General features: G+C 43.4%; 1 protein-coding gene across 2 annotated transcripts in view; it reads left to right on the forward strand.

The window, feature by feature from the left end:
- IMMP2L (inner mitochondrial membrane peptidase subunit 2) overlaps positions 1–14,263 on the forward strand; it is a 1,177,970-nt gene that overhangs the window by 3,443 nt on the left and 1,160,264 nt on the right. For both annotated transcript variants that reach the window (XM_040343819.1, XM_040343820.1), the window contains exon 2: positions 2,872–3,003. In XM_040343819.1, the coding sequence (XP_040199753.1) occupies positions 2,875–3,003 (129 nt within the window). In that variant the 5' untranslated portion in view covers positions 2,872–2,874. The remainder of the gene's footprint in view (positions 1–2,871; positions 3,004–14,263) is intronic.

Genomic DNA, 14,263 nt, shown 5'->3' on the forward strand with positions numbered 1-14,263 from the left:
TATATAAATGCAGTATTGTTAGTCCATTTTATTGTAACTTTCCCAAAGGAAATGCTATGAGAATTGATGTACGAGATATAAACAGTAACTTTACAATAACTGAAATAGGCTATAATAAGAGTCACAACAAAGATGTTTCTCTAAGTAGACAATCTGGAATCTCATCTTTCCTATTCTAAAAAAAAAAACTGATTTACAAAAACCATTCTAAGGAAAGTCTTTATAAAAAAACAATTACGAAAGTTAACCTTTAAGAAAAAGAATTGTTCTAGTGGAACACTTTACATTTTTCTAATGTGAAAAGCACCAGCATCAGCTCTTTTATGCTTTCATTAATTTGCCCATTACCTACGTTTTCTGCTGTTAAAGAGAATGGATGTTCTGAAGTTTTTATTGGTTCAGAAGTGGGAAGTGCTTTACAGTCAGGTTAGAAATAAAAGTCCTACAAGCGAAAACATAAACAAATGGCTCTTGCATACTGTAGGGACCTCAGCGACCGTGTGAATTAGTCCTAACTTTATCTAAATGCATGAAAGTATCAGTTCCTAGTTCCTGTGCAATTCCAAACTTTAGAATATGTCTAAGCCTTTAAAAAGCTGCATGTACAGATACTGTATATGTGATTGTGCCCTAATTTCTTTTTAGAGTTAACACAGAGACTTTGCTTCACTGAAATCCAAAGCAGTATTATTAACCACTTAAGACCCGAACCTTTAGGCAGCTAAAGGACCCGGCCAGTTTTTGCGATTCGGGACTGCGCCGCTTTAACTGACAATTGCGCGGTCGTGCGACGTGACTCCCAAACAAAATTGGCGTCCTTTTTCCCCCACAAATAGAGCTTTCTTTTGGTGGTATTTGATCACCTCTGCGGTTTTAATTTTTTGCGCTATAAACAAAAATAGAGCGACAATTTTGAAAAAAATGCAATATTTTTTCCTTTTTGCTATAATAAATATCCCCCAAAAATATATAAAAAAATATTTTTTTACCTCAGTTTAGGCCGATATGTATTCTTCTACCTATTTTTGGTAAAAAAATCGCAATAAGCGTTTATCGATTGGTTTACAAAATAGGGGATAGTTTTATTGCATTTTTAGTAAAAAAAAAATGTTTTACTACTAATGGCGGCGATCAGCGTTTTTTTTTTTTTCATGACCGCGGACACATCGGACAATTTTGACATAATTGTCATTTTCGGGACAATTGTCATTTTCACAGCAAAAAATGCTATAAAAATGCATTGTTTACTGTGAAAATGACAATTGTAGTTTGGGAGTTAACCACTAGGGGGCGCTGAAGGGGTTAAGTGTGACCTCATATGTGTTTCTAACTGTAGGGGGGCGGGGCTGGACGTGTGACATCATTGATCGTGTTTCCCTATATCAGGGAACACACGATCAATGACAGCGCCACAGTAAAGAACGGGGAAGCTGTGTTTACACACAGCTCTCCTCGTTCTTCAGCTCCGGGGACCGATCGCGGGACTCCAGCGGCGATCGGGTCCGCGGATCCCGCGGTCACGGAGCTTCGGACCAAGTCGCGGGCGCGCGCTTAAAGAGTACGTGCCATTCTACTGACGTATATGTGCAGGAGGCGGTCCTTAAGTGGTTAAATATCCTAATTTCCTATGAGAAACCCTCACTTCCTGTTCTTCTGTCTGTAACTCCACACAGTAATGCAAGGCTTTCTGCCTGGTGTGGAGTGTCGTGCTCGCCCCCTCCCTTGGACTACAGGAGAGTCAGGACGCCCACTAACACACAGCCCCTTTCTCTATCTGCAACGTAGAGAGCGTCCTGACTTTCCTGTAGTCCAAGGAAGTGGGCGAGCACGACACTCCACACCAGGGAGAAAGCCTCGCATTACGGTGTGTAGTTACAGAGAGAAGAACAGGAAGTGAGGGTTTCTCAGAAGAAATAAGGACATTTCAAAGCAAAATCAAAGGATGAGGTAAGTGAAGGAGGACTGCACTAAGGTAAAGGAAGCTATTTAGGGAAAAAAATTGTACCTTTACAACCCCTTTAACCCTGCCACGTTGTCCCCTTGGATAAGAATACACCTCACCCCAAATGTTGTGAAGATTAGGAGATGGCAAAGGGTTCCGTAGTCTAGTTGAAGTGGACTGGGCAAGGTTTCCCATTTCAGTGCAGCAGAAGCAATGTGTTGATGATTCAAACAGGAAATTAGAAGCATGGTAGATTTTCTGCAGGTCAACAAGTATTTTTGAAAAATTGCCAAGAAAAGCATTGAAACTGGCATTGGTGACCTGAAAATGCCAGGCTACTATACTAAACCTTTGGAGTCATTACTTTGAGTCACTGACGTTGAGCAAGTTTTCAGATTGGTAAAGGCGGAATTCTTTATTTGCATATTTATTGCAGATATGTGACTTCAAGTATTGAAACTATTGGGTCAATATGACAGCCAGGAAAGTAGCATTCACAGAATGTAAAGTCAGCATTTGTTATTGCCATATTTCTTTTAGGAAATATTTATTTTTTATAATGTTGTTGTTGTAGAGTACATAAAATGTGTTAATGCTATACGTGCAGTACTGTGCAAACATTTTAGGCAGGTGTGAAGAAAGTAAGATTTTTTTTTCAAAAATGTATATTTTAATTGTTTTTTTTTTTTTTTAATCAATTTACAAAATGCAAAGGTAGCGAACAGAAGAAAAATCTAAATCAAATCAATATTTGATTTGGATTTCTCTTATGTCCATTTACTTTCCATTTTGTTAATTGATCAAAATAAACTGTTAACACTTCTATTTCTCAAAGCATTCTTAATTTACAGCATCTTTTGCACAGTAGTAAATATGTACAATATTGCGCAGAAATAAAGAGAATTCTGTATTCTTATTCTTTTATGTAGAAGATGACAACGCTGCATGGAAGGAGATATATTCGGGCATTTGTAAGTGGATTCTTTGTGGCTGTACCGGTTACTGTGACATTACTTGACCGCGTTGCTTGCATTGCAAGGGTGGAAGGAGTTTCAATGCAGGTAAGTTTCATTCTATCTTCTGTTTTCTTATATCCTACAGGGCACCTGTGCTTTGCCTGTGCAGGGCTTAGGGACAGATGCCCTAGCTTTGTATACTCACTTTACTTTCCTTACCTTACTTCTTTTTGCCTGGCAGGAATGAAGAGGAAGCCCTGTTTAAGCTCCAAGTTGCAATGTGGAGCTTGTCCCAAAAAGAGCTTGCATGCGCTCTCTCCCTTTTTCTTCTCTCCATTTTCTCTCCTTCTCTCACACTTCTTTGTCGCCTCATGTGACATTTCTGGATGCCAAAGTATGGTCACATGGGAGGAATTGCAGTGAGAAAAAGAACTGCTTATTTTCTCTTTCTAATGCTAAATAGAGCAGTTGGGCAGTAAAAATAAGGTCAATTTGTGCAGTTGGGCAAAGTGGTAGTGAGTAAAGCACAGGTTTGCTTACATGGGCATCCACATGGGAGGGGGCGAGTGCCCACCCCCCTAGAGCAAGGTGGTCGTACACTCAGAGCCGATCCTGGGCGGGTGCCCAGGGTGCACCGCGCCCAGGCGCTGCAAGCTGCCTCAAAGGGGGGACTCCCTAGACTCTCTTATTGCACCATCTGCTGCCCACTGCACTGGTTGCTAGACTCGCCTGTCATCTAGCACCCAGTGATGTCACGTCATGAGGCCCCCAGCATTCAGAGCGGAGGAGGAACTTTCCAGGCAGCACGGCTCAGAGCCTGAGGGAAGGAAGGGAACATGCTTGAAGAGCTCAGTGCGAGCTGTCCACCTGGACCAGCACCTACCTGAGGTGAGGCAGCCTGTGTCCATGTTCTGGAATTCATCTAACAGCACTACTTGTAAAATTGCGGTCAAGGTGTTAAATTATTATTATTATATAGATATGCGGAAGATATCATTGCTAACCTTCTAAAAATGCTCTTTACCTGGCTGTAATGCTGACCCGTGGGTCTGAATGCTTTCTAAGCCGGAGCCTGTATGCACAAAGTTAAAAATTCTTATCTGCATTAGGGCTGCGCATCTTCACCGGTCTCACGATTCGATGCGATTACGATTATCAAGTCCACGTTTCGATTCCGCGATGCATCACGATTGCAGCGCAACTGCGTATGGCTCTCCCCCGAAAATACTAAAGGAAATGATCAGAGACTGCAGACGTGGTACAGGAGATGATCAGAGACTGCAGACGTGGTACAGGAGATGATCAGAGACTGCAGACGTGGTACAGGAGATGATCAGAGACTGCAGACATGCTACAGGAGATGATCAGAGACTGCAGACATGCTACAGGAGATGATCTCAGTGTTTGTATATACTGCGCTCATGTGACTGCCCAGAACGGCCTGCCAATTCGGCACTATCTATCTACAGTTGTGTTAAAAATTATTCAACCCCCCAATGCTGTAAAGGGTTTTAGGGAATTTAGTGTACATTTGTAATTGTATTCAGAATGAAATCCTACAAGGACTTCTTAAAGAACCATATGCAACTAAAATTACATCAATCGGTTTTGTAATACAGTAGTAAATGTTTCTTTTGTGAATTCTTCATTTACACAATTATTCAACCCCTTAAAAGACTACCACTCTGAAGAACAGAGGTTCATTGAAGTGTATTCAATCAGGTATTGAAAATACCTGTGGATGTCAGGGAGCAGCAATAAAGCCTAATAAGCATTAATTAGGCAGCTTTAAAATGACTGTGATACTCAGCTCCTTCTAGACATTTACTGGTGTGGTTACAAACATGGTGAAGTCAAGAGAATGGTCCAGGAAGACAAGAGAAGAGGTGATTACTCTTCACAGGAAGGGCAATGGCTATAAGAAGATTGCAAAGACGTTAAACATACCAAAAGACACCATAGGAAGCATCATTCGCAAATTCAAGGCAAAGGGCACTGTTGAAACGCTACCTGGTCGCGGCAGAAAGAAGATGCTGACTTCGACTGCTGTGCGCTACCTGAAGCGTAGAGTGGAGAAAAGTCCCTGTGTGACTGCTGAGGAACTGAGAAAAGATTTGTCAGATGTGGGTACTGAAGTTTCTGCTCAGACAATACGGCGCACACTGCGTAATGAAGGCCTCCATGCCAGAACTCCCAGGCGCACCCCCTTGCTGTCTCCAAAGAATAAGAAGAGTCGACTGCAGTATGCAAAAATCATGTGGACAAACCACAGAAGTTTTGGGATTGTGTTCTGTGGACTGATGAAACTGTTTGGGCCCATGGATCAACGCTATGTTTGGAGGAGGAAGAACAAGGCCTATGATGAAAAGAACACCTTGCCCACTGTGAAGCATGGCGGGGGTTCAATCATGCTTTGGGGCTGTTTTGCTTCTGCAGGTACAGGGAAGCTTCAGCGTGTGCAAGGCACCATGAATTCTCTTCAGTACCAGGAGATATTGGATGACAATGTGATGCAGTCCGTCACAAACCTGAGGCTTGGGAGACGTTGGACCTTTCAACAGGACAATGATCCCAAGCATACCTCAAAGTCCACTAGAGCATGGTTGCAGATTAAAGGCTGGAACATTTTGGAGTGGCCATAGCAGTCACCAGACTTAAATCTGATTGAGAACCTCTGGTGGGACTTAAAGAAAGCAGTTGCAGTGCGCAAGCCTAAGAATGTGACTGAACTGGAGGCTTTTGCCCATGACGAATGGGCGAAGATACCCGTAGATCGCTGCAAGACACTTGTGTCAAGCTATGCTTCACGTTTAAAAGCTGTTATAACTGTAAAAGGATGTTGTACTAAGTACTAAGATTGAATGTCAATTGGGGGTTGAATAAAACTGATAATGATGTGAGCACAGAAAAGACATTTGTGGTTATTTCATTATAAATGTTATGTTATATTTGTCTGACCTACACGTGCCTCTTTGATTTAATTGTAAGCAGGATGACTGAATGATCAAAATCAATGTCAAACTGGCCAAAACAATCAATTTCAGTGGGGGTTGAATAATTTTGAATACAACTGTATATCTATATCTATCTTCTATATATATATATATATATATATATATATATATATATATATATATATATATGTATGTGTTCCAGCATCACGTCCAAACGGCTAAAGATATTAACATGAAACTTGGCACACATGTTACTTATATGTCAGCAACAAACATAGGATAGGTGGTTTAACCCTTACCCACCCCCATTTGCCATGGTCGGGGTTTTTCTTTAAAGTCCCATTCAACTCTATGGGAAATACATGTTACTTCATAACTTCCAAACGGCTGTAGATATTTCGATAACACTTGGTCACATGTTACTTATATGTCCACTTAAACTATAGGATAGTTAATTTAACTACCCCCATTTGTGAGGGTCTGGGTTTTTGTTTCAAGTCCCATGCAAATCAATGGGAAATGTACTGTATGTTCCCACATAACTTCTGTACGCCTGGAGATATTTCAATAATACCTGGTACACATATTACTTATATGCCAAATAAAAATATATGACAGTTAAATTAACCCTTACCTACACCCTTATATAAAAGATGGGTATATTTATATTACTATGATTTTCCTCCCCAAAAGGTTAAGATAGGAAGACCGGGCAACGCCGGGTATTCAGCTAGTGTATATATATATATAAAATTTGTCCACATTAGAATGTGTTTTCTACCTGCTTAAACCAGCTCCCATAGAGAAGCATGGTCAGTGCAGGAAGGTGTGGGAATAGTGTAGAAGTTCAGAGTGGAGCACCGCAGGTTCTGCCAGCAAACTTCTCCCAGTCCAGGAAGAGCGACATTTATTGCTTTTCAAAGTGTTGTCAGTGAGAGCCCCTCACCCCGGTACCTGTAGAGCGGGGAGCCTGGTTGTCAGTGAGGTGTACACAGGCTACGCTCCTCCTGCCTCCATCCCTCTCCTCTCCTCCTCAGATCATCCGGTACGGCCGCTCCGCTCTCGGGAACTCCATCCAGGGATCACAAGGGACGGGAACACGTTACATCAGGACAGGAGGAATAAGATACAAAGACTGGAGCGTGTACAGGCGGACACGCCCACATCACTATCCGGACCTCTGAGCAGAGTAGGCGCCGTACAATCAGGTCATGTGACTGAATGCCCGGCCCGCCTCTCTCAACCATGCTCTCACGTCTCTCAGCGTCAGCAGTGCACCTCCCGCCTTTCTACTGATCTGTTTGTTAGTCAGTGGGTGGGGCTGACGCCAGGAGAGAGGCGGGCCAGGCAGTCACATGAGCGCGCCTTATACGAACAAGGCATCGTCTTAGTGAACAAAGCGCTCTCCCGGGAGGGGCAGGGACGGCGGCGGGGCCAAACATTGATTAATACGGTCGCATGCATCGGTGCCGCATCGGGGACACCCGAATCGCGATGCAGCGATTATATTTGACACCCCTAATCTGTATACCTCTTCCGGGTTAATGAATATACAGTATCTCACACAAGTAAGTTCACCCCTCACATTTTTGTAAATATTTTATTATATCTTTCCATGTTACAACACTGAAGAAATGACACTTTGCTACAATGTAAAGTAGTGAGTGTACAGCTTGTATAACAGTGTAAATTTGCTGTCCCCTCAAAATAACTCAGCCATTAATGTCTAAACCCCTGGCAACACAAGTGAGTACACCTCTAAGTGAAAATGTCCAAATTGGGCCCAATTAGCCATTTCCCTCCCCGGTGTCATGTGACTAATTGGTGTTACAAGGTTTCAGTTGTGAATAAGGAGCAGGTGTGTTAAATTTGGTGTTATCGCTCTCGCTCTCTGACTGGTCACTGGAAGTTCAACATGGCACCTCATGGTAAAGATGGCCTAGACTATAAGAAGATTGCCAAGATCCTGAAACTGAACTGCAGCACAGTGGCCAAGATCATACAATGGTTTAACAAGACAGGTTCTACTCGGAAAACGGGCCTCGTCTTGGTCGACCAAAGAAGTTGAGTGCACATGCTCAGCGTTATATCCAGACGTTGTCTTTGGAAAATAGACGTATGAGTGCTGCCAGCATTGCTGTAGAGGTTGAAGGAGTGGCTTGGGGCTGCATGATTGCTGGCGGCACTGTGCAGCTACAGTTCGTTGAGGGAACAATGAATGCCCGCATGTACTGTGACATACTGAAGCAGAGCATTATCCCCTCCCTTCGGAGACTGGGCCGTAGGGCAGTATTCCAACATAACTTCCCCAAACACATCTCCAAGGCGACCACTGCCTTGCTAAAGAAGCTGAGGGTAAAGATGATGTACTGGCCAAGCATGTCTCTAGACCTAAACCCTATTGTGCATCTGTGGGGCATGGAGTTAACCATAGCTTTACAGGTTGCCACTGGAGTCCTCTTTCAAGACAACATCACTGAGCTGGTGGATGTTAAAAACCTTGAGCTCTTCCATCTTCCATTTGAGGATGCTCCACAGATGCTCAATAGTGTTTAGGTCTGTAGACATGCTTGCCCAGTCCATCACCTTTACCCTCAGCTTCTTTAGCAAGGCAGTGGTTGTCTTGGAGGTGTTTTTGAGTGACGTTATTATGTTGGAATACTGCAGTGAAGCCCAGTTCTTGAAAGGAGGGGATCATGCTTTGCTTCAATATGTCACAGTACATGTTGACATTCATGGTTCCCTCAATGAACTGTAGCTCCCCAGTGCCGGCAGCACTCATGCAGCCCCAGACCATGAGACTCCCATCACCAGGCTTGACTCTAGGCAAGACACACTTGTCTTTGTACTCCTCACCTGGTTGCCGCCAAGCACGCTTGATACCATCTGAACCAAATAAGTTGATCTTGGTCTCATCAGACCACAGGACATAGTTCCAGTAATCCATGTACTTAGTCTGCTTGTTTTCAACAAACTGTTTACGGACTTTCTTGCTTGTGGGCTTCATCTTTATTCTCCAAATTTCTTTTATTATTTTTTTCAACAGTACAATAAAAACGGTATACAAAACCCATACAGACAAACATACAACATTTATGGTCTCAATAAGTACCCCTTTCGGAAATACGAGTAAGAGGGAGGCACCTTCTACTATTACTACTTCAAGATTTTTCTAGCTCCTGTTTCTGCCCCGGGCCTAGTCTTCCCCATTCCCCCACGGATACCTGAAAAACCAGCCACCCATGTTCTCTATCTTCCCACCCCGCCCTCCTCCCACCCCAATACCCCAGAGAGGGCACCCCATGTCCCAACTAGGCTAAAAGTTTATGCCCTGTTCCAGTCCTGTTCCCTCCATCTTCTCCAGGCCGGAGGTCTCTTTTCCCAATTATCTATTTGCATAGGTTGTATGTCCAGCTTATTACAAAATTCCTTAACATCTTCAGGAAAACGGATGAACGCTGAGACCCCCTGGCTCTTCACTGACAGACAGGCTGGGAAGCCCCATCTATACGAATGTCTTTTGACTGTAAATAACTTTGTTATGGCTTTAATGCCCTTTTTCGTGCTAGTGTCTCTTCTGAGAACAAGAGTAGTTTAACACCCTTATATTCCATAGTGGCGGAGTTCCTTGTGCTTTGAGATACTAGTTCTTTTTGATCATATTCTAGGAATCTTACTATAGTGTCCCTTGGTAGATCTCTATGTGTGTTGTATGATTTTTGTATCCTATGGACCCGTTCAAACCGCATTGGAGCTGTCTGATCCCTTTTTAGAGCTGTATTGAATATCCCTCGCAGTACCTCCCCCAATTCTATATCTTTAACTTCTTCGGAGAGACCTCTTTTACGAAGATTTTTCCTTCTACTGCGATTTTCTTGGTCTTCCAATTTACAGCGGGCATTTCTTATTTCTATCCAGTCCATATCATCTCTGTCTCTTAGTTCTGTTATTGCATTTTTATGCTCTTCCAGCTGTTCTTCTATCCCTTCCACTCTCTGTATATCTCTTCTTGTTGCTCCCATTTCGCTCCCTTGATAGTTCTTTCTAAGCGAGATATCATTTCTATCATATCAATCATATCTCGCTTAGTTGGAGGGGCTTGATAATCCTCGGGGAGGTGTCAGAAAATAGACTAGATTGTTGTTGATTCTCAGGTTTTTTTTGGGCTTTACTCTGGCCTTTTACTACCGGAGATTGATCCTTGTTTTTCTCCTTTTTTTCCCCCCGAGACCTCCCCCTCAGTCTGACCTTCGCTGTGTCCTTTGTTCTTTATAGGTGTCCCAGGTATACCATTTTAACTATCACCTTTGGGGCTATCCAATGTCCAGTCACCCCCTTCAGCCACGAGATAGGACCTCATTGTGCTGCGGCCTATGCCCCCTCCCTGCGTATTTTTAGGAGCCTTCCGCACCATCTTGCTCTTTAACTGGCAATCGAGTATATGTATATGTGTATATGTATATATGTATATATGTGTATGTGTGTGTGTGTGTGTATGTATGTATATATATATATATATATATATATATATATATATATATATATATATATATATATATATATATATATATATATATATATATATATATATATATATATATATATATATATTAGAAGAGTGTGTTTAGTGGAATGCTCACACTGACAGAATATATATATCTGCTCTCCCCTTGAGTATACAGGCTCAGGACTTGAACCCCTTTTCATGAGTGCAAGACTTTTAAGCCTGCAATAAGGGCAGGTAAAATTTTCAGTTTATTCAATGTCCAATGTTCATTTATCTGTCTATATCTCAGCTTTCCTATTTCCACTGTAGCTGTTACTTTAAGAGACTCAGATTACAATATCACATATGAGCATTTGAGCATTTAAGTCAGATAGACAACATTCCTCCGGATCAATGTATCTCTTCAAATGCTATTGTATATCTTATACCATGTCTTATGCAATTATAGCACCTATTTCCAGAGAGTTTTAGCAGTCCTATAGCCACTTCAGCTCTTTCCCACATACAGTCCTCTTTTTTTTTTTTTTCAGCACTCCCTGGAATTTATATGCACTTATAAATGCTCTTGTGAGAAATTGTAGACAGCGTATTTCCTTTTAGCAGGATTACATTAAGAGAGCGCAATGGCCACATAACAGTCTTATTAATCTTACCACCTCCACGCTGCACTCGGCTTCTCACTCACCTCCCCTCTTGATCCTGACAGCCCAAGACGGACACGGGGAGGGAGGAATTCGTCTGCATTGTGTGAGCAAAAAAAACAAGGGCTGTTTGTTTTCCTCTCCGCTTTAGCCTTGCCCTGCCTTTACTGGCCACCTTCCTGGTCCCAGGGATCCTTGTTACCCTGCGTCACTTCAGGGTCTTCCACTTCAGGGTCGGCGTCTGGTTCGGCAGCCTGGAGGACCTCGTGCAGCGCTCCCCCGTCTCACCGCGGCCACCTCCGGCACCTCCTCCTCCGTCACTCGGCTCAGCAGCCAATCGCACAGCTGCTGGCTCTCTGCACGGAGAACCCGAGACAGCACACACCGAAGGCACACGGACACCACTCAACTCGGCGGTCAGTCTCCAGGGGATCTGCCTGCAGGATTCCAGCACACGCACAATCACGATGCCATCGTCCCCTGCTCCAGCATGCCAGGTGAAACTCCTTTAGTGCCTCCGTCCATATAAAGATAGGAATTGGCTAGGGATTAGGGGTGATATAACTTCAGCTTCAGCCTCCTCATGTCCGGTCACCTGTAGAGGAGCATGGAGCTGCTGCTGTTGCCGCCCTGAGGCCTTACGGCGCCATGATGTTGCTCCGCCTCTGGGCTTCATCTTTAGAAGAGGCTTCCTTCTCGGATGACAGCTATGCAGACCAATTTGATGCAGTGTGTGGCATATGGTCTGCGTGCTGACAGGCTGACCCCACCCCTTCATCCTCTGAAGAAATTCTGGCAGCACTCATACTTCTGTTTCCCAAAGGCAACCTCTGGATATGACGCTGAGCACGTGTACTCAACTTTTTTGGTCGACCATGGCAAGGCCTGTTCTTAGTGGAACCTGTACTCAGTTTCAATTATTTTTTTGCCATGAGGTGCCATGTTGAACATCCAGTGACCAGCGTGAGAGATTGAGAGCGATAACACCAAATTGAACACACTTGCTGCTCATTCACACCTGAGACCTTGTAACACTAAGTCACATGGCACCGGGGAGGGAAAATGGCTAATTGGGCCCAATTTGGACATTTTCACTTAGAGGTGTACTCACTTTTGTTGCCAGGGTTTCAGACATTAATGGCTGTGTGTTGAGTTATTTTGAGGGGACAGCAAATGTACACTGTTATACAAATTGTACACTCACTACTTTGTAGCAAAGTGTAATTTTGTCACAATGTGTTGTCATGTGAAACGCTATAATCAAGTATTTAGAAAGATGGGAGGGTGTATTCACTTTTGTGAGATACTGTAATTATTGGAACAACAGAGCCATGGTGATCCAGAAAGAGAAATCAGTAGTGGAAACCTCTGTAAACATAAAAACTGATTCAGAATGGCTAATCAGACAATGGCAGCTTGATCCTTCTTTTAAGCTTTTGCATCAGGTTTCTCAAACCTTTGCCTGCCTGCACTTTTAGTGATATTGACTAAGCACCTACTTTTCATGACGTTGTCGAAAAGGGCCAGAGCATAGGGGACCTTAAAATAATGCCCCCCCCCCCCCCGAAAAAAATCGCTCACTTTTGCTTTAACCACTTAAGGACCGCCTCCTGCACATATACATCAGCAGAATGGGACGGCTGGGCACAAGCACGTACAGGTACGTCCTCTTTAAGTGCCCAGCCCGGTCCGAAGCCCTGTGACCGCGGGACCCGATTGCCACTGGAGTCCCGCGATTGGTCCCCGGAGCTGAAGAACGGGGAGAGCTGTGTGTAAACGCAGCTTCCCCGTTCTTCACTGTGGCGCCGTCATTGATCGTGTGTTCCCTTTTATAGGGAAACACAATCGATGACGTCACACCTGCAGCCACACCCCCCTACAGTTAGAAACACAAATGAAGTCACACTAAATGAGGTCACACTTAACCCCTTCAGCGCCCCTTTGTGGTTAACTCCCAAACTGCAATTGTCATTTTCACAGTAAACAATGCATTTTTAATGCATTTTTTGCTGTGAAAATGACAATGGTCCCAAAAATGTGTCAAAATTGTTTGAAGTGTCCGCCATAATGTCGCAGTCACGGAAAAAATCGCTGATCCCCCACCATTAGTAGTAAAAAATGTTTTTTTTATAAAAATGCAATAAAACTATCCCCTATTGTAAACGCTATAAATTTTGCGCAAACCAATCGATAAACGCTTATTGCGATTTTTTTTCTTTTACCAAAAATAGGTGGAAGAATACGTATCGGCCCAAACTGAGGAAAATTATTATTTTTGTATATATTTTTGGGGATATTTATTATAGCAAAAAGTAAAAAATATTGAATTTTTTTCAAAATCGTCGCTCTTTTTTTGCTTATAGTGCACAAAATAAAAACCGCAGAGGTGATCAAATACCACCAAAAGAAATTTGTGGGAAAAAAAGGACGTCAATTTTGTTTGGGAGCCACGTCGCACGACCGCGCAATTGTCCGTTAAAGCGACGCAGTGCCAAATCACAAAAACTGGCCAGGCCCTTTAGCTGCCTAAAGGTCCGGGTCTTAAGTGGTTAAAGGAGTTTGCATAGTTTAAAGGAGTTGTAAAGGAAAAACATTTTTTTGCTAAAAAGGCTGTTTACAGGGTATAGAGACAAAGGGCCAGATTCAGGTAGGAGAGCGGATCTTTAAATCGGCGTAACGTATGTCATTTAAGTTACGCCGCCGCAAGTTTTTCAGGCAAGTGCTTTATTCACAAAGCACTTGCCTGTAAAGTTGCGGCGGTGTAGCGTAAATTACCCGACGGAATTCAAATTCGGCGGGTAAGGGGCGTGTATCATTTAAATGAAGCGCGTCCCCGCGCCGAACGAACTGGGCATGCGCCGTCCGTAAAATATCCCAGTGTGCATTGCTCCAAATGACGTCGCATGGACGTCATTGCTTTCGACATGAACGTAAATTACGTCCAGCCCCATTCACGGACGACTTACACAAACGACGTAAAATTTCGACGCAGGAACGACAGCCATACTTAACATTGGCTATGCCACCTAGGGGGCAGCTTTATCTTTACGCTGGCATACCTCTTACGGAAACGGCGTATCTTTACTGCGACGGGCAAGCGTACGTTCGTGAATCGTCGCATCTACTAATTTGCATATTCTACGATAAACTCAATGGAAGCGCCACCTAGCGGCCAGCAGAAATATTGCACCCTAAGATACGACGGCACAGGCCGTCGTATCTTGGGTAGGTTTAAGTGTATCTCAGTTTGAGCATACACTTAA

This window comes from Rana temporaria, chromosome 3 (assembly GCF_905171775.1).
Source record: "Rana temporaria chromosome 3, aRanTem1.1, whole genome shotgun sequence".
Lineage (NCBI taxonomy): Eukaryota > Metazoa > Chordata > Amphibia > Anura > Ranidae > Rana > Rana temporaria.